This window comes from Balaenoptera physalus, assembly GCF_965194825.1.
Source record: "Balaenoptera physalus genome assembly, chromosome: 7".
Lineage (NCBI taxonomy): Eukaryota > Metazoa > Chordata > Mammalia > Artiodactyla > Balaenopteridae > Balaenoptera > Balaenoptera physalus.
In genome coordinates, this window is record NC_138886.1 from 7079223 (window position 1) to 7106064 (window position 26842).

The 26842-nt window shown below is 54.8% G+C and overlaps 1 protein-coding gene across 6 annotated transcripts; it reads right to left on the reverse strand.

Moving 5' to 3' along the window:
• Window positions 1-273: 273 nt before the first annotated feature.
• Window positions 274-26842, reverse strand: MIGA2 (mitoguardin 2). 6 transcript variants are annotated; one of them, XM_082470575.1, is made up of 16 exons: window positions 26742-26842; window positions 23872-24111; window positions 22789-22999; window positions 20998-21110; window positions 19942-20059; window positions 19407-19516; window positions 15132-15249; window positions 14040-14140; window positions 13324-13439; window positions 12294-12366; window positions 12054-12140; window positions 4242-4340; window positions 3846-3980; window positions 3012-3065; window positions 1928-2044; window positions 274-1707 (listed from the first exon to the last, which is right to left on the reverse strand). In XM_082470575.1, the coding sequence occupies exons 2-16, from the start codon at window positions 23965-23967 to the stop codon at window positions 1501-1503; spliced, it is 1755 nt and encodes a 584-aa protein (XP_082326701.1). In that variant the 5' UTR covers window positions 23968-24111; window positions 26742-26842; the 3' UTR covers window positions 274-1500. The 6 variants fall into 6 exon arrangements, with proteins under 6 accessions (XP_082326701.1, XP_082326699.1, XP_082326700.1 ...); XM_082470573.1 differs by having other exon boundaries at window positions 12294-12393; XM_082470574.1 differs by lacking the exon at window positions 26742-26842 and adding an exon at window positions 26675-26693 and having other exon boundaries at window positions 12294-12393.

The window sequence follows — 26842 nt, forward strand, 5'->3', positions numbered from 1 at the left end:
TCGGGAGCAAATCAGAGCAGCCGGGGGGGGGGCCCAGGCCCAAGATTACATTCACAGCGCGAGGAAGTGCAAATGAACGGAATGTCAGGATGGAGGGGCTGCCCAGGTCCTTCCCACCCAGGTGGCTGCTCTGTCCAGGGCAGCGACTCCAGAGAAGTGGGTTTGGAGCCAGAAGCACGGTTAGTGCACAGCGGTCTTACAGTCTGGGGGGCAGGAGGGACCACGTGGGGGAGGGACTGGGCTCAGAGATAGTGGGCCCTCTCCCATCCCCCCTCCTTCCCGCCCCCCTTTGCCATTCAGGGGAGGGTGCCCCCCCCACCGCCCCGTCTGAGCCAGTCCCGGCTCCAGAGTGTGGAGAACCAGGAGTCTGTTTGTCTTGTAGGCCTCTCCACCTGGAAAGGGGCAGACCTCAAAATAAAGTGTTAAGGCAATAAATAATACAGCCCACCTCAGGTGAAAACACTGTAAGAGAAGTGCGTCTACAAATGCCGGCCGGCCTTCCTCTGCAGGACCAGCGGGCAGGCGGGCTGTGCACCGCTACACGGCTTGAGAGCGTTTGTCATCGAGTTGAAGGCAAAGTGCCGGGCAAGTTTCTTGTCCTGATGCTGGTCCAGCCGCCTACATCCTCTAACCTCCCCTGATGTGGCCCCTGGGCACCCCGGGTCAGTGCCTCCAGCTCAGTGCCTAGCACCAGCCAGGGAGTTCCGGGCTCACAGAGGGTGGGGCAGGGGCGAGGGGACCAGCCCCACCTCCTCCGTCTTTGGTGGTGGCAGAGGTAGGTGGGAGGAGAAATGACAGTCTTAGGCAGGGTATGCCTAAGGATGGTGTCCCGGTTCAGTGCTTGGGTTTGTTCAAGGGCCTGGTCCCCACCCTGACGTGAGCGCAAGGAAAGCGGGCCCGCCTCTGGATGGCCCAGGCCCGCCGCCCACCAAGGTGCCCCCCCGGCCACACTCTGTGGCTCCTACCCTCCATCTCTGGAGCAGCACATTCTCTCGGGTGGCAGCGGGCCGTCAGGACTGGCTGGGCAGATGCCTGGATCTGAGACTGTCCAGCCCAGGTTCCTTCGCCGCAGAGCCCGGCCACCCCCTCTTTCATCTCCACCCTCCCAGCCCCACTCAGCAGCCCCGGGGTGGCGGGAGGTTTTGGGCACCCACCCCCGGGGCATCCCATCTCTGCCTGTCCTGATTCTCCTCACAACGCCTCAGGCCCCACTGGCCACTGGTCCAGCCTCTGCTTTCCCACGAACAGCTGAGGCGGGCCCCTCGGGGCTCCACGCCGCTCCGAGGAAGTTTATCCCCTGGGCCTCGGGGATTCCCAGGTGATGGAGGCTGGGGTGGGGGCGAGGTCAGGGGCAAGCACCCTTGGCCACCATGGCCTGGGCTCTGCCACTGCTGACGGCTAGACACCCAGGCCTCCAGTGCCACCCCCAAGGCCTTCTCTCTGCCATCACCCACGTGAATGAGGACCAGCCAGCCACCCCTCCCAGGTCCACACCCACCACTACTGCAGCTCCTCTGGGGGCCCGTTCTCTCGGGGCAGCACACCGTTCAGGCCAATGCTGCTGGCCACCGGCGCCCCCAGGTAGCCGAGCAGGATCTCGCTGCGGCGCCGGGACAGCTGGAGGATGTCGTCCGCCAGCGCCGGCACCGAAGTGTAGCGCACGTTGTCCAGGTCGAACATGTCCCTCAGGTACTGCACGATCTGGTGCTGGGGGAGAGGGCGGGCGTTGGGCCTGGGCCGGGGCCCCTGCTCCCCCGCACTGAGGTCCTCCGGGCCACCCAAAGCCTCCTCCTTCACCACTGGAGCCCTGACCCAGCCCCTTCTGCCCTCGGCTCCTGCCCTCCCGGGGCTTCCTCTGGACCCACCCGGGTCAGGCTCCCAGTGGAAGGAGAAGCACCAGCTCTCAGACAGCGAGCTCCCTGTTTACCTTAAAGAAAGCACAGACTTCAGAGAGCTGAGGCTTGGGTCCGAGGAAGCCAAAGGCTAGGACGGGGCTAACGTGCTCCGATACGGAGTAGAAATGGGAGATGAAGCCATCAGGCACCTGTGGAGGGTGGCAAGGCTGAGGGCCGGGACCCAGGCAGGGTGAGGCAGCCAGGCCCTGGGGTCGTATTAAGAGCCGGGGCTTCAGAGGGAGGCCTGGCTCATTACTGTCCTTGCTAGGTGATGCCGGGCATGCGACTGGGGCTTTTTGGTTTTTTTGGCCACGCCACGCGGCTTGCAGGATCTTAGTTCCCCGACTAGGGATTGAACCCAGGCCCCGGCAGTGAAAGTGCCGAGTCCTAACCACTGGACCACCAGGGAATTCCCATGACTGGGGCTTTCGAAGCCCTGGTTTTCACCTCTGTAGAATAGGGGCAACCTCGGGGCTGTGGTGAGGGCTGCACGAGGGGCCCGGGGTGCGCTCAGCACAGGAAGTGCCCAGAGCACGTGGCAGTGGCAGCTGGTATCAGCTGGGCAGCAGAGCCGGGCTGGCAGAGGGGAACAGTGGATCGCAGCAGCCCAGATAGTGCAGCCAGTCGCCGCCTGGGAGAGCAGATAATGCAGCCCGATGGGCGATGGGCGGGAGGGAGGCTCTGCCTGCTCCCGGCAGCATCCTGCCGCGCCCAGGCGCCTCCACCAAGCCAACCACCACTGCTCTACATGTGCCCTTCCTCCCTCTGAAGACGCCCTTTCCCCGCTTTTGATTCCTTTGACATTTCACAGTGGCCTGCTCTGTGCTGGGCCCTGGGTGGGAAGATGAAACAGATCTACGTGTGCCTTTGAGGCCCTCCTGGTCAAGGGAGCGGTAACGGCAGGACAGGTGGCCGGTGCTGTGACCAAGGCCAAAAGGTGCAGCAGGGCCTGGGGGCTCAGTAAGACCTCCCTGCACGAGCCCCATTCCTCTGCCCACCCCACACGTCCTGCCCCTAGACCAGGGTCCAGCACACACCAAATGGAGTCAGCTGAGCCGGGCACCACACCCAAGGCCCCCGCGTGGCACTCCCCAGGGGCCCTGTCAGCTCACTTACCATCAGCAGCCTCCTCTTGGCTTTCAGGACAGACCAGCAAGCAGTGGCCAGGGCCTAAATCAAAGATGGGAACCCCCGGGGGGTCAGACTAACAGGCCGGGCCGGCAGCCGCTAGCCACCCCCAGTCCGGGACCAGGCCCTTACCCCCAGCTCATCCCACCCCAAGCAGGGAGGTGGGGACGGCTGTCTGAGCTCTGTCGTCTCCCTGCCCTCAATTAGGAGTCAGGCGCACCTAAATCTGAATCCTGACTCTCACCCTTTCTGGGCGGCTCCCTGGACTGGCCAGCAGTCTTCTCTGGGCCTCAGGTTCCTCCCCTGTAAAATGGCCATGACTCAGCAGCCCCACCTCACTCAGTGATTGTGGGGATCCATGGTTACCGCCTATAAAAGACCAGCCCCACCCCTCTCCAGACCACCCCCACGGCACACAGCACAGCGGCCGCCCTGCAGGGGCCCTGTGCTCAATGCTCTCCTGCTGTACCTCTTTTTTCTTTTTTCCCCCCGTATTTTAACTTATTTAATGCATTCAAATGGAACAGAATGAATGGCAGCCCAGAAATGAGTAGACTGCCCAAGTGAAACCACAGTGCAGGAGGGAAGTGCACGTCCCTCCGCCGCTACACTGGCCAGAGGAGAGCAAGGGGATCTGGGGGAAGTTCTCCAGGGCAGGAGACTGGCCTGCCCAGCAGCCCTGGGTCACAGCGGCGGGCAGCATCCCAGGGGCGTGACCGCCCCGTGATGGGTGCAGAGCCAGCCTTGGTGCCCAAAGCCAGGGACGGAGGGATGTGGGGTCCAGGCGCACGCGTGGGGTCTGGGAGTGGGGCGGCCACCCACCGTCTCCTTGAAGCTGTCCGACAGCCAGCGGTTCCTCAGGACGGCGAGCACCGAGGACGGGGGGTTTTCCAGGTCCTCGAAGGCGTCCATGAGGATGAAGTCCAGCACGATGTCGAAGAAGCTCATGCACACCACCTGCGGGGGGCAGCAGTGCTCTGAGGGCAGAGTGGGGAAGGGTGTGTAGGGGCTGGGTGGGAACACCGGGCTGAGCAGGCACACCAGGCGGTGTGAGGAGGGGCCTGGGGCAGGCAGGGCAGGAATGGGGGCTTCTAGCAGCCATGGAGCCATCTCAGAGCCTCAGAATCAAAGCAGAGCTCCTACAGGCACCTCCACCCGGCTCAAGGATCTCAGGTGCGGGGGACCCCAGGACACCGAGGCTCAGTGCAAACAACTCACCCCTCGGCCCTCCAGCTCCAGCCGCGTGGTGGCCCAGGTCTCCGGCCGCAGGGCGTAGCTCAGCATCTCCTCGTAGCTCTCCAGGAAGCCTTTGGGGCTCTGGGGGAAGAAGCAGAGCCTGTTTTGGCCGTGGGAGAGGCCCCAAGACGCAGCTGGACTAGACCCACAGGGGCAAGCTGGCCTGTGCATGAGGGACACACCAAGGCTGGGCCAAGGCCAATCCCTGAGTAGCAGTCATGGAGGGAATGGGGCAGGAAGTGTCCTGTGCCCGCCTCCACACACCTCTGCAGCGCCCAGGGCAGGTCCCAGAGGGATGCAACACCAGGGGCGCCCAGCAATGTCTCACACCAGCTCGTTACTGAGCACCAACCGCCTTCCAGAAGATGTGCACATGCCACAGAAGGAGCTCACTTTGGAAGGATGCGCTAGGGTGTGAGGTCGAGCCAGCCGCCAAAGATTCAGATCTCCACAATCATCGGCCTCACTGGTGAAACGGGAGAAGCTACAGCCCCACACTTGGGGCTACTCTGGGGGAGTCAATGAGCTCGTTCATGTAACACAATCAGGCAATAAATAGTGTATAGGACTAATGCTGCCAGGAACGGAGATGGTCAGCACACAGGAGGAATTCTTCACTCTCTGGGACTGCGAGGCTTAGCTGGGGCTTACGACACAGTTTGCAGACACAGATGTAATTCACGGACGTGGAAAGCCAGTACATGCCAGGGCTGATCTAACGTGGATCAACTCTTTTATTCATACAGTCCTATGAGGGATGGTCCAGTATTGTGCCCACTTTACAGATATGAATCCTGAGGCTTCAGATCAGTGATGTGCCCAAGAGCCTGGCAGAGTGGAACGGACACAGAGCAGCAGGGGCAGGTTGATGCCATTTATAAGAACCACAGGCAGAGGGGGCATTGGATGGATGTTCACCAAAATGTGAACAGGGTGGCCTTGGGGACAATTTTTCTTTCTTTTTGCATCATCTTAGTTTTTTCTACAATTAGCATGAGTCATTTTTATAATCTTTTCTTTTTTTTTTTTTTTGCCATGCCACACGGCTTGCAGGATCTTAGTTCCCCGACCGGGCATTGAACCCGGGCCATGGCACTGAAAGGCTGGAATCCTAACCACTAGGCCGCCAGGGAACTCCCATTTTTATAATCTTTTTTTAAACTATTTTCATTAAGTCTTAAAGAGAATTTGCTAGGATGACCCTGGGCTGTGCCTTAACCTCCCCGAGCTTCAGTTTCCTCATATGTAAAAGTTGACAACGAAGCTGAAAATGAGGGCTGGCCCTTGCTGACACTTTTGATGGCGGCTGGCATCAGCTCGAGATGTCCCCAGGACACGCCCATTGACACAGTAGGGGACTGAGGCTTGGAGAGGCTTCACGTCTGGCCCCAGGCATAGCAAGGAGGCGGCCTGATTCCACAATTCCAGAGCCTGGGTGTGTGCAGGGGCTGGCGTCTTCCCAGACAGAGGCCACCCCAGCTCTGCTGCCTGGAAAAACCTGACAGGGCTGTCAGTTACCGCTCAGTCCAGGGCTGGGAGTGGGGTCTGGCGCTCAAGCTGAGCCTCTTCTTGATTTCTTAATCAAAATCAAGCCAAGGACTTCCCTGGTGGCGCAGCGGTTAAGAATCCGCCTGCCAATGCAGGGGACCGCGGTTCAATCCCTGGTCTGGGAAGATCCCACATGACATGCCACAGAGCAACTACGCCTGTGTGCCACAACTACTGAGCCTGCGCTCTAGAGCCCCTGAGCCACAACTACTGAGGCTTCGAGCCACAATGACTGAGCCCACACGCCACAGCTACTGAAGCCTGCGCACCTAAAGCCCGTGCTGTAGCCTCACTTGCCCTTCTTCACTTGTTCGTCCTTTCACCCTCCTGGGGAGGCCACAAAGAACAGGCTAAGGGCATGGCTGGGCTCAGGCTGACTGGGGTTCAAATCCCAGCTCCACCCTAACCTTGCTTAGTGACCGGGGCAAGCCCCTCTACCTCCCCAGGCTCAGTTTCCTTTGCGGCCGAGCAGATGGAGACATCAGGATCAAATGAGCTACCGGAGGTGAAGAAATGTGAGTGAAGCACCAGGCTCGCTGTGCTGCTCGGTAAATGGCAGCTGCTGGGAGGATAATGAGTTGTCCCTCAGAATCTGCAAACGATTAGGTCCAGGACCTATGCAGATACCAAAATCTAGACACTCAAGTCCCTTATATACAAGGACACAGTATTTGCATATAACCTAAGCACATCCTCCCCTGCACCTTAAATCATCTCTAGATTACTTATAACACCTAGTACAATGTAAATGCTAAATAAATAATTTGCTGGTGCATGGCAAATCCAAGTTTTGCTTTTTGGAATTTTCTGGATTTTTTTTTTTTTTTTTTTTAGTATTTTCGATCTGAGGTTGGTTGCACCCACAGATGCAGAACCTGTGGATGTGGAACCCATGGGTACAGAGAGCCAACAGTATTCACATTTATGGAGCAGCTGCCCTGTGCCGGGCCCTGGGCTGGGCACACACCTGTGCCAGGAGAGCGGGGCTTCTGGCCCTCGTAGGAATGAGGAGGATGCAGGGTGATGGGGCCATACTGGGCAGGATGAGCCCAAGGGCTCTCGGGACCCAGGGGACAAGTCAGGTGAAGTTCTCCTGGGGAAAGAGCTGGGACTCAGAAGGCAGGTGACCAAGGAAGAGAAGGAGGGGGTGGGACAGGGACTTCAGAATACTGGTATGTGTTCCACCTTCTACCCTGGGGGCTGGTACACAGGGGTTCATCTTTCCATTCATTAAATCCTACTTTTTTTTTAAAATTTATTTATTTTTGGCTGCGTTGGGTCCTCGTTGCTGCGCACGGGCTTTCTCTAGTTGTGGCGAGCGGGGGCTGCTCTTCGTTGCGGTGTGCAGGCTTCTCATAGCGGTGGCTTCTCTTGTCGCGGAGCATGGGCTCTAGGCGTGCAGGCTTCAGTAGTTGTAGCACGCAGGCTTCGGTAGTTGTGGCTCGCGGGCTCTACAGCACAGGCTCAGTAGTTGTGGCGTACAGGCTTAGTTGCTCCACGGCATGTGGGATCTTCCTGGACCAGGGCTCAAACCCGTGTCCCCTGCATTGGCAGGCAGATTCTTAACAACTGCGCCACCAGGGAAGTCCACATCCTACCTTTTGATACTCTTATGTGTGTATTTTACAACAAAGTAACTAACGACAAAAAAAGAGTTGAGGAGCAGTGTTCCAGGTGCGGAGCGACCAGCATCTGCAGAGGCCAGATCAGGGAGGAAGTCTGTGAGCACCAGAAGCCCTGAGGCCACAGAGCAGAGCTTGGTCTTTACACCAAGGGCAGTGGGAGCGAGGGAGGGTTTTAAACAGTTGGGTGACGTGTCAGAGGTGACACTTCAGAACCATTACCTCACATTACCCCCAGCCCATGAGGAGGAAGGACTCAGAGAAGAGAGGCGGGTTCAAGAGCTTTGCTCAAACCCATCAAAAAAAACCAAAGAAACATAAGCGACCAAATAAACATGAGAATGTATGCAACCTTGTTAATAATCCAAGAAACATAAAGCAATGGATGAAACAAAGATTAAAAAAATTACAGGGACTTCCCTGGTGGCGCAGTGGTTAAGACTCCACGCTCCCAATGCAGGGGGTCCAGGTTCGATCCCTGATCAGGGAACTAGATCCCACGTGCATGCCGCAACTAAGAATTCGCATGCCGCAACTAAGAATTCACATGCCACAACTAAGGAGCCCTGGAGCTGCAACTAAGGAGCCCCGGAGCCGCAACTAAGGAGCTCGCCTGCCGCAACTAAGACCCGGCACAACCAAATAAATAAATAAATACATAAATAAATATTTAAAAAAAAATTACAAGCAGACCTCGTTGATACTGCAGGTCTGGTTCCAGACCACCCCAACACAGTGAATATCTCAATAAAGCGAGCTGCGTGAATTTTTTTGGTTTCCCAGTGCGTATAAACGTTATGTTTATACTATACTGTAGTGTATTAAGTGCGCAATAGCATTATGTCTAATAAGACAATGTACATACCTTAATTCCAAAATGCTTTATTGCCAAAAAACACTAACCATCATCTGAGCCATTGGTGAGTCATAACCTTTGTGTTGGTGGAACGTCCTGCCTCGATGTTGATGGCTGCTGACTGATCAGGGTGGTAGTTGCTGAAGGCTGGGATGGCTGCGGCAATTTCTTAAAATAAGACAACAGTGGGGCTTCCCTGGTGGCGCAGTGGTTAAGAATCCGCCTGCCAATGCAGGGGACACGGGTTCGAGCCCTGGTCCGGGAGGATACCACATGCCATGGAGCAACTAAGCCTGTGCGCCACAACTACTGAGCCTGAGCGCCACAACTACTGAAGCCCGCGCACCTAGAGCCCGTGCTCTGCAACAAGAGAAGCCACCGCAATGAGAAGCCAGCACACTGCAATGAAGAGTAGCCCCCGCTCACAACTAGAGAAAAGCCCACACACAGCAATGAACACCCAACGCAAACAAAAAAATTAATTAATTTAAAAAAAAGAAAAGGAAAGACAACAATGAAGTTTGCCGCATCTACTGACTCTTCCTTTCACAAACGATTCCTCTGTAGCGTGCAATGCTGTTTGATAGCATTTTACCCACAGAACTTCTTTCAAAATTGGAGTCAATCCTCTCAAACCCTGTTGCTGCTTCATCAACTATGTGTATGTAAATATCTAAATCCTTTGTTGTCATTTCAACAATCTTCACAGCATCTTCACCAGGAGTAGATTCCATCTTGAGAAACCACTTTCTTTGCTCATCCATAAGAAGCAACTCCTCATCCATTCAAGTTTTATCATGAGGTTGCAGCAATTCAGTCACATCTTCAGGCTCCACTTCTCATTCTAGTTCTCCTGCTATTTCCACCACACATGCAGTTACTTCCTCCACTGAAGTCCTGAACCCCTCAAAGTCATCCAGGAGGGCTGAAATCAACTTCTTCCAAACTCTCGTTAATGTCGATATTTTGACTTCTTCCCACTAGTCACAAGTGTTCTTAATGGCATCTGAAATGGTGAATCCTTTCCAGAAAGTTTTCAATTTACTCTGCCCAGATCCACCACAAGAATCACTATCTATGGCAGCTATAACCTTACAAAAGGTATTTCTTAAATAATAAGACTTGAAAGTCGAAAATGATTCTTTGATCCATGGGCTGCAGAACGGATGTTGTGTTAGCAGGCATGAAAGCATGAATCTCGTTGTACATCTCCATCCACCTTGGGTGACCAGGTGCATTGTCAATGAGCAGTAATATTTTAAAAGGAATCTTTTTTTCTGAGCAATAGGTTTCAACAGTGAACCATGCTGTAAACAGACATGCTCTCATCCAGGCTTTGCTGTTCCATTTATAGAGCACAGTCAGGGTAGATTTAGCATAATTCTTCAGGGCCCTAGGATTTTGGGAATGGCCAATGAGCACTGGCTTCAATTTCAAGTCGCTATCTGCATTAGCCCCTAACAAGAGAGTCAGGCTGTCTTTTGAAGCCAGGCATTGACTTCTCCACTCGAGTAATGAAAGTCCTAGATGACATCTTCTTCCAATAGAAGGCTATTTCGTCTACATTGAAGATCTGTTGTTTAGTGTAGTACCTTCATTAATTCATCCACACTTAACTGTTTCACCTTGTACTTTTATGTCATGAGACGGCTTCTCTCCTTAAACCTCATGAGCCAACCTCTGTCAGCTTCAAACTTTCCTTCAGCAGTTTCCTTGTCTCTCTCAGCCTTCCCAGAATTGAAGAGAGTTATTAGGGCCTTGCTCTGGATTAGGCTTTGGTTTAAGGGAATGTTGTGGCTGGTTTGATCTTCTTTCCAGACCACTCGAACTTTCTCTGTATCAGCAATAAGGCTGTTTTGCCTTCTTATCATTCATGTTCACTGTCATGTGTTCACTTAATCCCCTTCAAAACTTTTCCTCTGCATTCACAGCTTGGCTAACTGTTTGGCACAAGAGGCCTAGCTTTTGGCCTGTCTCAGCTTTCAACATGCCCTCCTCACTAAGCTTAATCATTTCTAGCTTTTGATTTAAAGTGACAGACACGCGACTCTTCCTTTTATTTGAAAACTTAGAGGTCATTGTAGGGTTATGAATTGGCCTAATTTCAATACTGTGGTGTCTCAGGGAATAGGAGGCCAAGTAGAGGGAGAGAGACAGGGGAAAGCCAGTCGGTGGAGCAGTCAGAACACACCCAACATTTATTGATTAAGTTCGCTGTCTTATATAGGTGCGGTTTGTGGCACCCCAAAACAATTACAATGGACGTGGATGGACCTAGAGAGTGTCATACAGAGTGAAGTAAGTCAGAAAGAGAAAAGCAAATATCATACAATAATGCAAATATGTGGAATCTAGAAAAATGGTATAGATGATCTTATTTGCAAAACAGAAATAGAGACACAGATGTAGAGAACAAATGTACGGATACCAAGGGGGAAAGGGGTGGGGTGGGAGGAATTGGGAGACTGGGATTGACACATATACATTATTGATACTATGTATAAAATAGACAAGAGATGGGAACATACTGTATAGCACAGGGAACTCTACCTAAGGCACTGCGGTGACCTAAATGGGAAGGAAGTCCAGAAGGGACGGGAGATCTGTATGTGCATGGCTGATTCATTTTTTTGTGCAGTGGAGGCTAACACAACATTGTAAAGCAACCACACTGCAATAAAAATTAATAAAAAAAAAAATTACAACGGTAACATCAAAGATCACTGATCACCATAACAAATACAATAATGATAAAAAAGTTTGAAAAATGGCGAGAATTACCCGAATGTGACAGAGACATGAAGTGAGCCAATGCTGTTGGAAAAATGGCACCAACAGACCTACTCGACACAGGGTTGCCACAAACCTTCAATTTGTAAAAAACTGCAAAGCACAATAAAGCCAAAACACACACAGTGAAACGAGGTATGCCTGTACTGATATCCAGTATCAGCCAAGATGTAAGGAGACACAGCCTTATACTGCTGGCAGGGGCTCAAGCTGTTAAGGCATTTCGGAGGGTAAACTGGCAAGATCTGCCAGCCTTCGAAACGTCTGTGCCCAAGACGCGGCCTTGCCACAGCTGGGCTTTGCCCCACGGAAAATCCCACAGGTTCCTATACAGATCTGATTATAAACAGACTGAGTATAATAGCGGTGTCTGTGATACTGGAAAAGGCAGACACTACCCAAATGTCCGTCCCTGGGAGCACCAGATTAACCAGAGCCGACCCGCCCGACAGAATACGACACAACTGGTCCATCTACTGACAGGGAAAGATGGACGAGATGGACTCCTACGGAACAAAATAAAGCTGCAGAACAGCCCGTAGAACACAAACCAAGCTTTGGAAGTTAAATTACAATATTCAAAGATTAGAGTCTATGGAACCGAGTAGGAGGAACATATATCAGATTGTGCGCAGTGGTTCCCCCTGGCAAGTGGGGTTCCCGGAGACCTTGTATGGTTTGCATCTCATAATCGGTGAACTTTGTAAAACTGTGTCATGTAATCAGAAATAAGAGGCAAGACAGATCCAGATTTTTCAGAATTAGCACAGGGAGCAAAAAAACCCAACTCTTCCCTGCTCTCCTATGGCCTGCAGGATGAAGTCGGAGCTCGTCAGCTCGATTTTAGATTGGGTTTTTTCTTTTTTTTTTTCTTTTTTTTAACAGAACTAAATAAAAGTTAGAAAGATTAAAAAAAACAGAAAAACAAACAACGCAGGGGGAAGAAGAGCCGAAAAGAGAGCCCCCACACCCTGCTACCTTCTCAGCCTTGGTCATCAGGCCCGTCACCATCTGCCGGCCAACCTGCCCGAAGAAAAACTGGTGACTCTTGTCCTCCAGGAGGCCCTAGGGAGTGAGGAGGGAGGCGGTGAGCTGACAGGCTGGCAGCCCCCCAAAGCCGTGGACAGGGCAGCACCGTGGGCTGGGCAGGTGGCCACCCGCGCAGAGGAGCCCGCTTGACTGCCCCCATCCCCCCAACGCACCCCAGACCGCACCCACCTCGAAGGCTTGCCGCACACAATGCAGCTTGGCCAGAAAGTCCTGGTCACTGTAGCAGCCCAGCAGTTCTGTCCTGAGGGGAAGCGCAGAGTCACAGCACCTGGGTCCCAGCCAGCGACACCCCCGTGGGGTCAGGGTGGAGCCCTGGGTGGCCCTGCCTCCACCTGGTAGTGTGACCTCAGGCAGGTGGCTGCCCCCTTCTAGGCCTCAGTTTCCCCCAAACCCAAGGAAGGGGCTGACAGGATGCTCCCTGAGGACAGGCTGCCTTGATGGCACTGGGCGCCCCTGGCAGGTGTGGTCACTGAGGGTCGGGCTGACCTTGGCCTCCTTTAGGCCCCAACCAGCAAAGGACCCTCTCTAGCACAGGACCAAAATGGCCAAATTGCTCCCAAGGCCAGGGCACGGCTTTCTGGGGCAGCTAGGGGTGCCCTGATCTGGGCACTTTATCCAAATCTCCAAGGCTTCAGCTGGGGCTTTTGACCATTTTCAGTCAGTGAACTTTAAACACACATACTTAAATATGGGAATCATGACCATCATACAGAACAATTAATTTAAGGTGGATAAGAGCCCTAAATATACCACACAGGGAAAGACTGAGGCTAAGAGAAGTCAGGAGACTTGTCCAGGGCCACACGCTACAAAGTAGCAAGACCTGGAGAGAACCCGGGTCTGTCTGTCTCCAAAGCCTGGCTTCTGGACGGCTCCTTAAAGGCGTGTGTCAGAACACAGGGCTTAGGGACGGCGCCCACCTTGCTTCCGTGATCGGACCCCTCTGAGAACTTAGAACAGGTACGAATGATTGTTATTTTAATTACTTATATTAATTAGTTACTGTGATCGTCAACCCTAGACCTGCCTGTCTTGTACCGGGGCCATCCTAGGGTCTCCGAAGCTGGAGCAGGAGCCACGGCCAGACCACCCCACCCTCAGCCTGGCTCAGCTGGGTCCCCACCAAGCCCTGCTGGCTTCCCCAGCCTCCTCCAAGGGGGCAGCCCCCCCGCACCTGCCTCCTTCCCCCCACGCTCACCTGAGGGTCCGGCAGGGCACTCTGCCCTCCTTCACCAGCTGCAGGGCCTCCTCGTAGGCGGCGGCAGGCCTGGAGAGTGGGCTCGGGTAATCTCCGACCTGCAGGGGCTCAAAGAGCTGGGGGGAGGGTGGAAGCCCGTGTCAGCAGCATTGGTGGGCGGGGGCGGAGCCTTGGGGTGGGTCAAGGGCACCTGCCCAGGGGACTTCCAGCAGAGTACACCCTAGGGGCCAACGCTTCAGAGGGAATGTCAGTGGGAATGCTGGCCAAGGGCAGAGGCCCGGGTTTGACTCCTACTCTGGCTCTCAGCATCCCCATCACCGGGTGCCCTTCCCAAAGAGACCATCTACTGGACACACACCCGTGCCCTCCCATCCCAGGAAAGGACAGCCGCCTGGCACACGTGGCCATGGCAGGAAACTAATGAAGCAATGAGCACTCGGGTCTGGAGAAGGGAGAGGCCAGCGTGGGCTGGAGCCGCTGGGGATGGGGACCCCTGCCCTCACTCATAGGACCTACGACCCCTGGTTTCTCAGGCTTCCCCATTCCAGCAACACTGAAGAGTCCCCCGGGGAGCAGCTCTCGGCGACCTCCAGATTCTGCTCCCATCAGAGGAAATGCCTTCACTTTCCCACAACCCAGAGCTCGCCCGCCAAGGAGCCGCGCAGGAGCCCTGGCCTTCACCCCTCTCCCCGCAGCCATCCCCCGACCCGCGTCACCTCAGTGGCAGAGAAGAAGGAATCCTCTGAGGTCAGGCTGTTCTCATGGTCCGCCCGCAGATGCAGCGAGCCCTCGGTCAGGGGCAGCATGAGGGTCCGCTCTGGGCAGAGAGGGAAGGGAGGGGCTGAGCTGAGACTCCTGAAATCACCGAGCTTCCGAGCTAAATGTACACCAAGCCTCCCAACACCCGATTCTGGACGAATGACGCTGATGGTGGCAAAGCTTCTATTTTCTGAGCTCACGTCAGGGGACCTGCCTCGTCCACACCGCCTGACCCTGAGCTCTGAGGGCAGGTTGTGTTGTGCTCTGTGGCCCTGGGCAAGTTGCTCCCCCTCTCTGACAAGCTGAAACAGCCTCTGATGCCAAAGGGCCACTCACTCAGCACTTCCATCCCCACCCGCTCAAGGGCGAGGGGGTCTGGACACTCAAGGGGACTTAGGAAAGGTTCACAGCCCTGAATGCCCCACCAGCCTTCTCTGTCACACGGGGAGGCCAGAGGAAGTGGGACTGCTCTGAAGGGGACAGAAGTGGAAGATGTGTCACCCTGGCCAGCCCTCACTGGGCCCGTGTCACCACTGGTAGAGCCAGGGAGCCTGACACTCAGGAGCCTGATGTTCCCCCCCTAGGGGCGGACAGCACCCAGGGAAGGGCCCTGGGGGGTCACAGTCACCACACAGGGTCTGGCACGCAGCAGGCACTAGGAGAACATTGGCTGCTTGGCTGAATAACTTCATTCCATCTCAGTGATGTCACGCCCCTTGACCTCAATGGGGAGGGCAACGGCAGGTGTGTTCTCAGCCCCGTGGCTGGCTTCGGGCTAATCTCCATGTGAGCCACCCCTCCGCCCACCCGGTGCCCACAGAATAGGGCTCAAACCAAACACCTGGAACAGCCGGCAGGGGAGATGTTGACATACAAGCCCCAAGGCCTGCTCCCAAGGGGATGGGGCAAGGCACACCGGCCAGGGACTCCTGGGGCCTCATTCCAACTCTGTTCCTGCCTGTGGGGCCTCAGTTTCCTCGTCTGTGCAGGGAGGCACTGATCGGATGAGGTCGTGGGCCCTGGGGATCCTGCGCCCCGACCCCGCTCACCGAGGTCCAGCAGCATGTTGTCAGCCGGGAAGGTGGACCCGAACTCCTCCTGCAGGTGGTAGGCCCGGTGCAGCAGGGACTCCAGCTTCTCCGCAAACTCCCTTCGCTGTGACTCTGGCTGTGGGTAAAACAATGACGGTCAACCCAGGCCCCCCAAGCTCCCCACGCCAACAGCCCCTTCCTTCACCACGATGGGGCCCCAGCCCCCGGGGAAACAGGGGACAGCTCTGAGGCCCAGCAGCAAGCGTAGGTCTGGACTGAGCTGCCTCACACAGGAGCCGCCAGCAACGCACGGCCCGTGCACACCTGAAACTCGGCCAGTTCCACCTGACATGGGCCATAAGCATAAGTACACACCAATTTCAAACACTTAGTATCCCCCCGCAAAAAAACCCCCAAGACTTACAAGAACGTGAAATACCTCAGGGAGTTTTCATCTTGATTACATGTTGAAATGATAATATTTTGGATATACTAGATTATAGAAAATATATTATTAAAAGTCATTTCAGGGCTTCCCTGGTGGCGCAGTGGTTGAGAATTCACCTGCCAATGCAGGGGACACATGTTCGAACCCTGGTCCAGGAAGATCCCACATGCCGCAGAGCAACGAAGCCCATGCGCCACAACTACTGAGCCTGCGCTCTAGAGCCCACGAGCCACAACTACTGAGCACACGTGCCACAACTACTGAAGCCCGCGCGCCTAGAGCCCGTGCTCTGCAACAAGAGAAGCCACCACAATAAGAAGCCTGTGCACCGCAACGAAGAGTAGCCCCTGTTCGCTGCAACTAGAGAAAGCCCGCGCACAGCAATGAAGACCCAACGCAGCCAAAAATAAATAAATAAAATTTAAAAAGTCATTTCACCCATTTCCTTTTGCTTTTTAACGTGGTCTCCAGAAAATTTTAAATAAGATACGTGGTCTCCTACCGAACAGCGCTGCTCTAGACCCAAACAGACCTGGTCCAGACCTTGGCGCCACCAGTTCCGAGCTGTGTGACCTTGAGTAAATAACTCCCTCATTCTGAGCCTCGATTTTCTTACCTGTCAACTGAGGTAAGAGAACCTACTTCCTAGGATTTTAGGGAAAACGTGAATGAAATAAGGCATATAAAGTACTTCCTACAAGACTGGCCCATGGTGATGGCCAGTAAGTGTTGGCTATTATAATCAGAGGGCAGTTAGGAGCCCAGAAAGAGCTGGGTTCAACCCCACTGTTCCTATTAACCATGTGCACTTGGGAAGGCATCGCACCCCTGGCACCACATCCTGTGGCCTCAGTGACCTCCTCGCTGCCCTTGGCCTCCAGACCAGGGTGTGGGAAGACGGGGGCACTGCTCCTTTGAACCCAGGAGCTTCTGGGCCAAGGGGCCAGGCACGGGCAGGCCTGACTCTGTTTTCCACAGAGGCTGCCAGATCCTGCAAGTACACGTAACCAGACCCTGGGGAGGAAACAAGGGCCAACTCGGGCCTCAGGCCACTGGGAGAAAGAGGCAGAAGCACTCAGAGGGGGACAGTAAGATTGTAATGGCTGCCTTTCACTGAGCGCTAGCCCTGGACAAGCAACTCGCTGTTCAGCCTCAGGGCTTCCTTGAGGCAGGGATTGCCATGACCCCACTTCACAGAGAAAACTCAAGGAGGTTATGTGCCCAGCGCACCCAGCTAGAGCCTGGCAGAGCCCATGGGACCCCAGACCTGCTGGCCATCTTGCTCAGTAACCCAACTCAGTGTGGCCAGCAGAGCCTTGTAGCTTTGGCAGATCTGCCAGCTCTTTCTCTGGGAAGCCACCTTGGGTTAGAGAATGGTTTCTTACATACGACACAAGTGACAAAAGAAAAATTAGATACACTGAACTTCATCAAAATTAAAAACCTTTGTCCTTCAAAGGACACCATCAAGAAAGTGAAAAGACTGGAAATTCCATAGCCATCCAGTGGTTAGGACTCTGTGCTTCCACTGCAGGGGGCACGGGTTCGATCCCTGGTTGGGGAACTAAGATCCTGCAAGCCATGTGGTGCGGCCAAAAAAAAAGGAAAGTGTAAAGACAACCCCCAGAATGAGAAAAAATATCGACAAAAAAAGTACAAGAAAAGCCTTCTCCTCCTTTCCCTGCAGACCCTCTCCTCATAGATCACTGTTAACAATCTCCTGTGGGGACTTCCCTGGTGGTCCAGTGGTTAAGAATCCACCTTCCAATGCAGGGGACACGGGTTCAATCCCTGGTCAGGGAACTAAGGTCCCACATGCTGCGGGGCAACTAAACCCACGACGCCACAACTACTGAGCCCTCGAGCCACAACTAGAGAGAAGCCCGAGTGCCACAACAAAAGATCCCACGTGCCACAACTAAGACCCGATGCAGCCAAAAATCTAAAAATAAATAAATAAATAAATATTTTTAAAAAATCTCTTGTGTTACCTGTCCAGAGGGAAATAAAAGTGCACATACACACCAGCAGTTACCAACAGGCATATGTAGGCAAGGATGGATGTCTTTTTAAAAATGTACACATCAGCAGAAATTAGCACAACATTGTAAACCAACTATACTTCAATAAAATAAATAAATAAAATGTACACATGGGTCATGAATCACTATGTTATACACCTGTAACTTACATAATGCTACACATCAACTACATCTCAACAGAAAAAAATGTACACATGGGTCACTATACACATTGTATATCTTGCTTTTTTCACTTAATATAGTGGAGAGAGCAACCTAACAGCCCATACAGCTTTCCTTCAGCCTTTTATTTTTTTTCTTTGCCTCACCGCATGGCTTGTGGGATCTTAGTTCCCCGACCAGGGATCGAACCCCCGCTCCTTGCATTGGAACCACGGAGTCTTAACCAATGGACCGCCAGGGAAGTCCCTCCTTTTTTTCTGTTTATTTTATTTATTTTTTTTGTGGGGGTGGGGGGCTGCATTGGGTCTTTGTTGCTGCACACGGGCTTTCTCTAGTTGCAGCAAGTGGGGGCTACTCTTCGTTGCAGTGCACGGGCTCTAGGCCTGCGGGCTTCAGTAGTTGCAGCACACGGGCTCAGTAGTTGTGGCTTGTGGGCTCTAGAGCGCAGGCTCAGTAGTTGTGGCGCACGGGCTTAGTTGCTCCGCGGCATGTGGGATCTTCCTGGACCAGGGCATGAACCCGTATCCCCTGCGTTGGCAGGTGGATTCTTACCCACTGCGCCACCAGGCAGGCAGATTCTTAACCACTGTGCCACCATAAAGGCTGCCTAGTATTCCAGACCCCTACTGATGGGCACTTAACAGTTTCCAGTTTTTCATCTTTTTTAACTACTACAAAACAATTCATCCTAGGACATATATTTGGTGTGCTTTGCACACAAAAAATTTTATTTTGGCTTTTCCACTTTATTTCTCTTTTCTGATATTGAGATAAATATTCACTTATAGAAAACTTGGACTTGCCAAAAAAAAAAAAAAAAGTATAAAGAAAAGACAAGACAAAAGCTGTGTGACCCACTCAGCTATGAACACAGGCTATTTCCCTCCAGCCCTTCAAGAATGCATTGTTTTTTTGTTTTTTTTTTGGCCAAGGGGCATGCGGGATCTTAGTTCCCCGACCAAGGATCAAACCCACGCCCCCTGCGGTGGAAGTGTAGGGTCTTACCCACTGGACCACCAGGGAAGTCCCCCTTTTTTTTTTTTTGGTCTGTGTTGGGTCTTCGTTGTTGCGCGCGGGCTTTCTCTAGCTGCGGTGAGTGGGGGCTTCTCTTGTTGCGGAGTGCAGGCTCTAGGCACGCGGGCTTCAGTAGTTGCGGCAACGTGGGCTCTAGAGCGCAGGCTCAGTAGTTGTGGCGCGCGGGCTCAGTAGTTGTGGCGCACGGGCTCTAGAGCGCAGGCTCAGTAGTTGCGGCACATGGGCTTAGTTGCTCCGCGGCATGTGGGGTCTTCCCGGACCAGGACTTGAACCCGTGTCCCCTGCATTGGCAGGCGGATTCTTAACCACTGCATCACCAGGGAAGCCCCTCATATTTTCTTTATGTAGTCAGGATCGGGCTGTAATCACCAGTGTGGTTTACTGAGTAATTACCAAGTACCAGGCATGGGCTAATGCACCTTACGTGAACTTTCTTACTTAGCTGGGTCAACATCCTGGTCAAGGGGAAACTCCCACCCAGGAGGACGTGATGCGCTGGCAGAAGGCAGCGCTGCTAGACGCCTCCCAAGCGTGGCCGCCCACCAGCCACACCACCAGCCTTCTCGGTGGCCGGGGGTAGGAAAGACCCGGGGGAGGACTGCCTACCTCGGACGGCGCCTCTGAAGCGGTCTCGGGGTTCCGGAGGCCGTCCCCCCTCTGCCCCACGCTCAGCGCCTGCTCCCACTTCTGCAGGGCTTCCTCAAATAGCTCCATGCCTGAGTGTGGGCGGGGGAGATGGGAGAGAAGGGTGTCAGGCCCCCAGCGGAGGGAGAGCAGCCGTGCCCCCCACCACGTCGCTCAAGAGGGGGCTCAGAAGAGCGAGGAGGCAGGAGAGCCCGGAAGGATGGGAACAGCCAGGACCGTGTGGACCAGGTCCTGACCCCTTTTTCAGGGCTGGCCAGCTTGCAGGTCTTCATTCAGACCAGATCTGTTCCTGGAGACTCTCCCCGGTCCAGAAATGGCTGGAATCCGTTGAGCCGGGATCTGGGGTGGGTGGTTTTGGACCTGGTTGCAGGCAGCACCCAGAAAACCCAGCCTAGGCTCCCGGGAGGAGGCCACGCCCCCCGCTCCCCTGCCCCGGCCGCGGGGGTGGGGCGGGCGGTGGGCAGGGGGTGCCCAGGGCCAGCCTCCTGGCCCGTACCTTGCATGTAGAGGCTCTCAGCATTGCCGCTGCTGGTGGTCACAGACTCCTCCATCCCTCTGGTGTCCCACGGCCCCGAGCATGCAGCCACGGGGCTGGATGAGTTCACCACTACCATCTGGGTGCCAAGTAGCACAAGAACCCGAGAATAAGGGAGGAGGCCTTCCCAGACCCTTTGCAGGACCCCTGAGCCTCCCCCCACCCCCCCGCCCCTCACCACACGCCACGTGCCCTCTGCTATACCATCCCTGAAACCAGCCCCTGGCCGCAGTGGCCGAGCCCTCGGCACAGCCTGCTTCTGCCAACTCCAAGTGCCTGAGGACGGGTCACAGAAATGGCCAAAGCAGGAGGAAACACTGAGGCCGATGCCCAGCCCAGGAAGCTGCAGCCTCCTACGAAACCCACCCTGAGCTCCACTCCCGAAAGGCATGACCCCCTCCCTGCTCCGGGGCTCCACTACGAGTGGGATAGGGAGGACTCAAGGAGCACCGATTACATACGGGCCGGCAGGGCCCGGCTCTCACCCACGCGTCTCTCCCACACGAGCGGCCACCCGCCTGCCAGGCGGGAGCAGGGCCAGCTCTTGCTCGTGCCTGGGTCCCCAGGGCAGTGGCCGGCTCAGAGCTGGGGCTCAGTGCTTGCTGGATGAATGAATAACTAGACGAGTGAATGAGCCAAAAGCCGTTCCCCAAGAGAAAATAAACTTGTCTTTGTCTTATTTATCTCTATATCCTCAGCACCTAGTAGTCCCTGACATAAAGCCGGTGCTTGCTCAGTGCCTGATGAATGAATGAATGAATGAATGAATGCACTTTCATGGGTAAGTATCTTCCCCAAGAGATCAAAGCTTCCCTTCCGCATTTATCCACCTTTCCCTCACCAATGCCCGGCACACCCCGATCACGGACAATCTGTGAAAGTCTGCACGGGTGGATGAGTGAATGAACCAACGAATGAATGGATGGAACCTCTTCTCCCATCTTCCTACCAGCCCATAAGCCCCCGAGGGCAGAGACCGGAGCCCCAAGGCCGTGACGGGCACCCTGCTACCCTCACCGAGGCCAAGCTGTGGGAGGAGCCTGAGTGCTTGCTGGGCTCGATGGAGGAGATGCCGCTCAGAGTGTCGTTGCTCTTGCTACTGGGGCTCTGGACCCTCCGGCTGGCGTAGCCTGTGAGGAACAGGAGGAGAGGGGTCATGCCAGCTTCCCACCCAGCCTTTGCACGGCTGTTGCCCGCTCCGGACCCCTCTCCCCGTCCTCCTCATCTGGGAGTCTGTCCTGACCTTCTAAGTCAGGGTGACAGCAGAGCACCCCCAGGGCGTGCACATAGCAGCAGAGGGCTGGGCCCCTGCCCCTTGTCCTGCTCACTTCCGTATCCCTGTTACGCGGCGCCCGGAGGGGCCCGGATCTGCTGGGTTAAGCCTGAGAATGAGGCCCAGCCACTTCTACCTCCCAACTCAGCTTCCCCTGTGTTGTTGATTGACTGACTGATCTGGAATTCTCCTCCGTCGAAAAAGGATTTGAGGTACCAACTTTTCAAAATACATAGTTTTGTTTTGGTTTGGTTCTTTTAAGTGAGAAAAGTAGGGAAGGCAAAATAAGGTGAAACCAGAAATGATGCTGGTACAGGGTAGGCAAGCAAGAGGTTAGTCCAGAAACGACTCCAGGCTTCCAGGGGGGCCAATGCAGAATGGAAAGCCAGCTGTGCCAGCATGTCTCGTGGTCTTGTTCTAGACTAGTCTACAAACTTCTCTGTCCAACTGAAAAGACAAAAACTTCCCTTTTGCAATAATTCATAATTAAAAGTCATTGTCGGGCTTCCCTGGTGACGCAGTGGTTAAGAATCCTCCTGTCAACGCAGGGGACATGGGTTCGAGCCCTGGTCCAGGAAGATCCCACATGCCGCGGAGCAACTAAGCCGGTGCGCCACAACTACTGAGCCTGCGCTCTAGAGCCCACGAGCCACAACTACGGAGCCCACGTGCCACAACTACTGAAGCCCGCGCACCTAGAACCTGTGCTCCGCAACAAGAGAAGCCACCGCAGTAAGAAGCCCGCGCACCGCAACGAAGAGTAGCCCCCGCTCGCCGCAACTAGAGAAAGCCTGCGCGCAGCAACGAAGACCCAACGCCGCCAAAAATAAGTAAATTAAATAAATTAATTTTTTAAAAAAAGTCATTGTCACAGAAGGAGATTTTGCTTCTTAAAACAAGTTTCTTCCAACATGAGAGCCTTTGAGGACTCCTTGCCTTGGAAAGCGATCTGTACATGGCAAACACTGGGTTACTGGGTTACAAGATTAACGGGACCGTAAGAGGCTTTTAAAGCCACACCAGCAGACACAAAACAGGTCAGTGGCTGCCAGGAGCTGGGGGAAGGGGAAAGGGGCTGACGACCAAGGGCCCTGGGGGGATTTAGAGCAACAGTTCTTGACTGTGGTAGTGACTGTATGACTATAAGTGTTTGTCAAAACTCAAAAAAGGGTGAATCTTACTGTATGCAAAGAGAAAAAGAGGGGGATGGTGAGAATACCAAAAGGCTCAGGAACCATCTGGCCCTTCCTGCTCCTGAGCCAGGGGACTTCCACCGCTGGACAGAGGAGCTGCACCCCACCAGCCCACTCTGGACCCGGTGCTCTCAAAGGGTCCTCAGATAATGAGAACCATCGCTTCCAATGACATGTGCATCCGGCCACCACATCACCCAGCAAATCCTTACAGTGACTTGCTTCCCAGGTGAAAGGGACTCAGTGTGGAGACAGGATGTCACTAGCCCAAGATCTCAGCTAATAGGGGTCCAGCTGAGACTCGACTCCAGGTCAGGCCCTTCCCCACCACCTGACACCTACCTTTCTTCAGTGACGGGACCTTCCTGGCCATGAGGATGGGGAGGGGCACCGTGCCCAGATGCTCGCCGCCCATCTCGGGGCCAACCTGCTTCTTCTTCCGCCGTCGCCTCTTCAGCTGGTGGGCGGCCAGGGCCAAGGCCACAGTCCCCAGGGCCGTGGCAAAGAGGACCTTCCGCAGGCCTGGTGTCAACCGCAGCTGGGAGAAGGCAGACTGCGAGAAAAGAGGGAGGCAGCCAGTTACATCTCCCTGGGAGAGCTGCCCTGAGGAACACGTGAGGGGCAGGGAACGCACCGGGCCCCCAGGGGATACCTCCTGACCAGGAATGACTGAGAGGCAGCCCGCTGGGAGTTGGGGGCCCTGGCCTCTGAAACCTGGATCACAGAGATGTAAAAGAGGGGGACGGGGGATGGCAAAATGACAAGGCCAGGAGATCCTATCTTGGGGTCCAGCAGGTGTCCCCAACGCCATCGGTCAGGATTCTACCAGCTGCAGTGACTGAGCACCTATGCCAGCTACTGCACCAGGATTTCACCTGTGTTACCTGTGCGAATGCCCATCATTTTCCAGGTGAGGCATCTGAAGCTCACACAGGTTAGGACACATGCTTAAGGTGACAGAGAGGCAGAAACGGAACTCAGGTCTGCCCACCCCACTTCTCCACTCTTCAAAGACGATGACGTTCACTTTACCCGATGGTCCATCTGTACACGCCCCTGCTCCACCCTCACTCTGCCTGCTGGACTGGGAGCCCCTCGAGTGAGGCTGCATCCCACAGGGCAGAGCTTCAGGAAGTGTCAAGAGGACTGGTCAGCCACAAACATTTAAAGTTGGCAGGCATTACTGACCTCTTTTATAAACTGAGAAACTGAGGTCAAGAGTCCACATAGGCCTCAGGTGGAGACCGGGCTTGGGACCCCAGACTCCTAACCCAGTCCTCCTTACTCTGCTCAAAGAGGATTGCCTGGGACAGTAATCACGAGGGCCCAACTTTCCCGGATGCTGAGGGACCCTGGGAGGAGTGGCTCAGTGCTTCAGGGACCAGAGGGGGAAAGGGCAGGACCACAAGCCGCCCCGATCTTTACCTGCCCAAACGTCGTGTAAAGGAACACAGGGATCTCTGCCACCGTCATGGCCAGGGCCTGGATCATGGACACACCCTCAGTCCTCCGGAATGCCATGGCAGGATCGGCACCCCAGGCGAGAGCCCTCAGGGCCGAGAGCTTCCAAGGAGAACGTCTTCAACTGGTCGCTGGCTGGGTCCCGGGCACCATCCACGCCCCGAAAGGACAGGGACACACATACCAGAAGGTCCCTCCACAGAGCTGAGAGACAGACGACCAAGTCAGCCACAAGGGTGTGTGCATGTGAGCATAAAGGAACACACACAAGAGTGCTCTGGGGGATGAGGTGGGAGCAAAGCCCACGTGTGGAATGCGAGGCCTGGAACCAGGCCCCCGCCTTCTGCACCTGCCAGCAGGAAGGTAGCCAAATGCCCCACAGACTTTCTGCCCACCTTGAGCCCTGGGAGCAGAGGGCAGTGTCTGGCACGCTGGCCCAAGTGCGGACCCAGAGCCTGGGAGATGGATAGGTCGCTCTCAAACTTGGGGCTTTCTACCACACTTTCTCAATCTTTTTAAACCCATGGCCCACGTGCTAAGCAAAAACCTTAGGCCTCTAAAGGGTCAGGCCCCTGAGTGAGAATCATTGCATCTTTTCCACCTCCCGCAAAACCAAGAATGTTGTACTTCCTGTGGACGTATTACGAAAACAGCAGGGTATTTCCTCAAATAATAACAGCTACTACACTTTATGTGGGTATTCTGTGCGGAGTTCCTTACATACATTATTTCATTGAATCATTACAATTCTATGAAGTAGATGCGATCTACCTCCCACACCCCTGCCAATTTCCAACAAGGAAACTGAGGCTCAGAAAAGCTAAGTCAGGAGTCCAAAGTCACACAGCTGGTACCAGGTGGAGTCAGGACTTGGACCAAGATCTAACGGACTTTTGACTCTGTGCTCAACACAACCCTTTCGCCAAATCTGACATGGAGCAGGAAGTGGAAGCCTCAGCAGAACTACAGACTACAAGGGCAACTTTCCCCTGGGGCCTTCTGAGACCCCCAGAGTACCCCACGGCCCATTCCAAGGCCAGTGAATAAGTGGCTTGAGCACATATAACCCAGTCCCCAAGATCCTGCAGAGAGCTCCCCGACCACCACCACCAAGGCCAAGGATGCCTTCAAGGTCTCCTGGGACTTCAAACGAAATGAACACGAAGGCCAGATGGACCCTGTCTACCTGGGACGGCGGCCAAAGTCACTGGACTGGCACAAGAAACGGCTTATCCTCAGTGAGTGGGAAGGATGAATGATCCTATCAGGTAGCTCTAGGGGTGTGTGTGTGTGTGTGTGTGTGTGTGTGTGTGTGTGTGTGTGTGTGTGTGTGTGTGTGTGTGTGTGTGTGTGTGTGTGTGTGTGTGTGTGTGTGTGTGTGTGTGTGTGTGTGTGTGTGTGTGTGTGTGTGTGTGTGTGTGTGTAAGAGCGGCAGGCAGACAAATGTTCTAGGGCTGAAGAAACTCATGTTGTCAAGGGTAGGGGACATCCTGCCAGGAGGCTACAAATTGAGCGATGTGACCTCCAGTGGTCACAAGCCAGCTCTCTCAGCACCACCCCCAACTTGGCCCAAGCCTCAGAACAAACGAGGGAAGACAAGAACATCAGAGGCTCAGCAGCTACTATTTCCCAAGCACTTACTTTAACAGGCCAGGCTTGGAACAGGCTCTCCATGGAGGGTTTTAAGTCTAGTCACTCACAGAAGCCTTAAGGCAAGCACTGTTTATCTCAATGATGAGGAAACTGGGGCTCCAAAAGGTAATCAACCTTACCGAGGTCACTGAGTAAATGGCCAAGCTGGGATATGACCTCAGCTCTGGGGGACCCCAAGGCTTGGCATTTACCTGCAGGAAAGTCAAGAGCAGCCTCTGCTGCCCCGACTGAGGAAGAGTGGCAGGTGCCAGGTAATGACACCCATCCCAAGACAGCTTCACTCCAGGGATGGACCCAGATCCAGCCCAACCATACCCCATCCTTCCTCCTGGCACGACCCAGGGCTGAAAGAGAGAAGCCTCCACCTCTTCCCTGTGATGACAAGGCCATGGCAATGTCCCCCACCACGTGGACACTCCTAATGTCGTCCCCACCTGGGAAAGTCACCTCTCCTGCCCTGTAACCTTGGTGGTAACCTCCTCATTCCACCCCCACCAGGGCACTCACAACCTCTCAGCTTGGATGCCCACGCTTTCCATCCCGGACACCTCCTCCCCTGCCCTGAACCACCCCGTAAATGACTCTAGCCTGAGCACCCTTCATTCCGCCTTGACCCCAGCAATGTCCCCTCTGCCCAGTCTCCGTTCATTCCACACCGGTGGGACACCTCAGCAGTCTGACCCGGACCGGCACTGAGCACTCCCACGCTGGACCTCAGCAATACCCCCTTCTTCAGAATCTGCTCTTTCCCTCCCGGACAATTCCTTGCGCATCCCCTGGTCAGGCCTCCTCCTCTCTTGCCCCGACCCCCGGAATATCCTTGAGGGTCGTCCAGGTGCCCACTGCCACCGCCTTCCACAGCCCGCGCACCCGCTCCTTCCATCCCGGTACTTGCCCAGCGCGGGTCCAGTACCTGCGCCCCTGCTCCGATCTCTGCAATGTTCCAGGCCCGGGCATCTTCCCACTGACCGGGTACCTTCCGTTCCACCTCTCGCGCCGCCCACGGCCCGAGTACCTGCTCTTTCCAACGCTGGCCCTTCTAGTCCGGCTGAGCTGGGACACCTGCAACCCTACCCAGTTCCCCGCTCAGGCACGGCTCCCGCCCGCTGCAAACCTCAGTCCCGGACCTTGCCGCGCCGCCCGTCTGCTACGCGGGCTCAGCCCGGAACGCCGCCACTCACCCTGGATCCCATCGCTGCGGAAGGACAGCGTCTCCTTCCCCGGCGCCCGCGCAACCAACCTCGGGGCCACGGGGGGCGGGGCTCACGCAGGGCCAACCTTT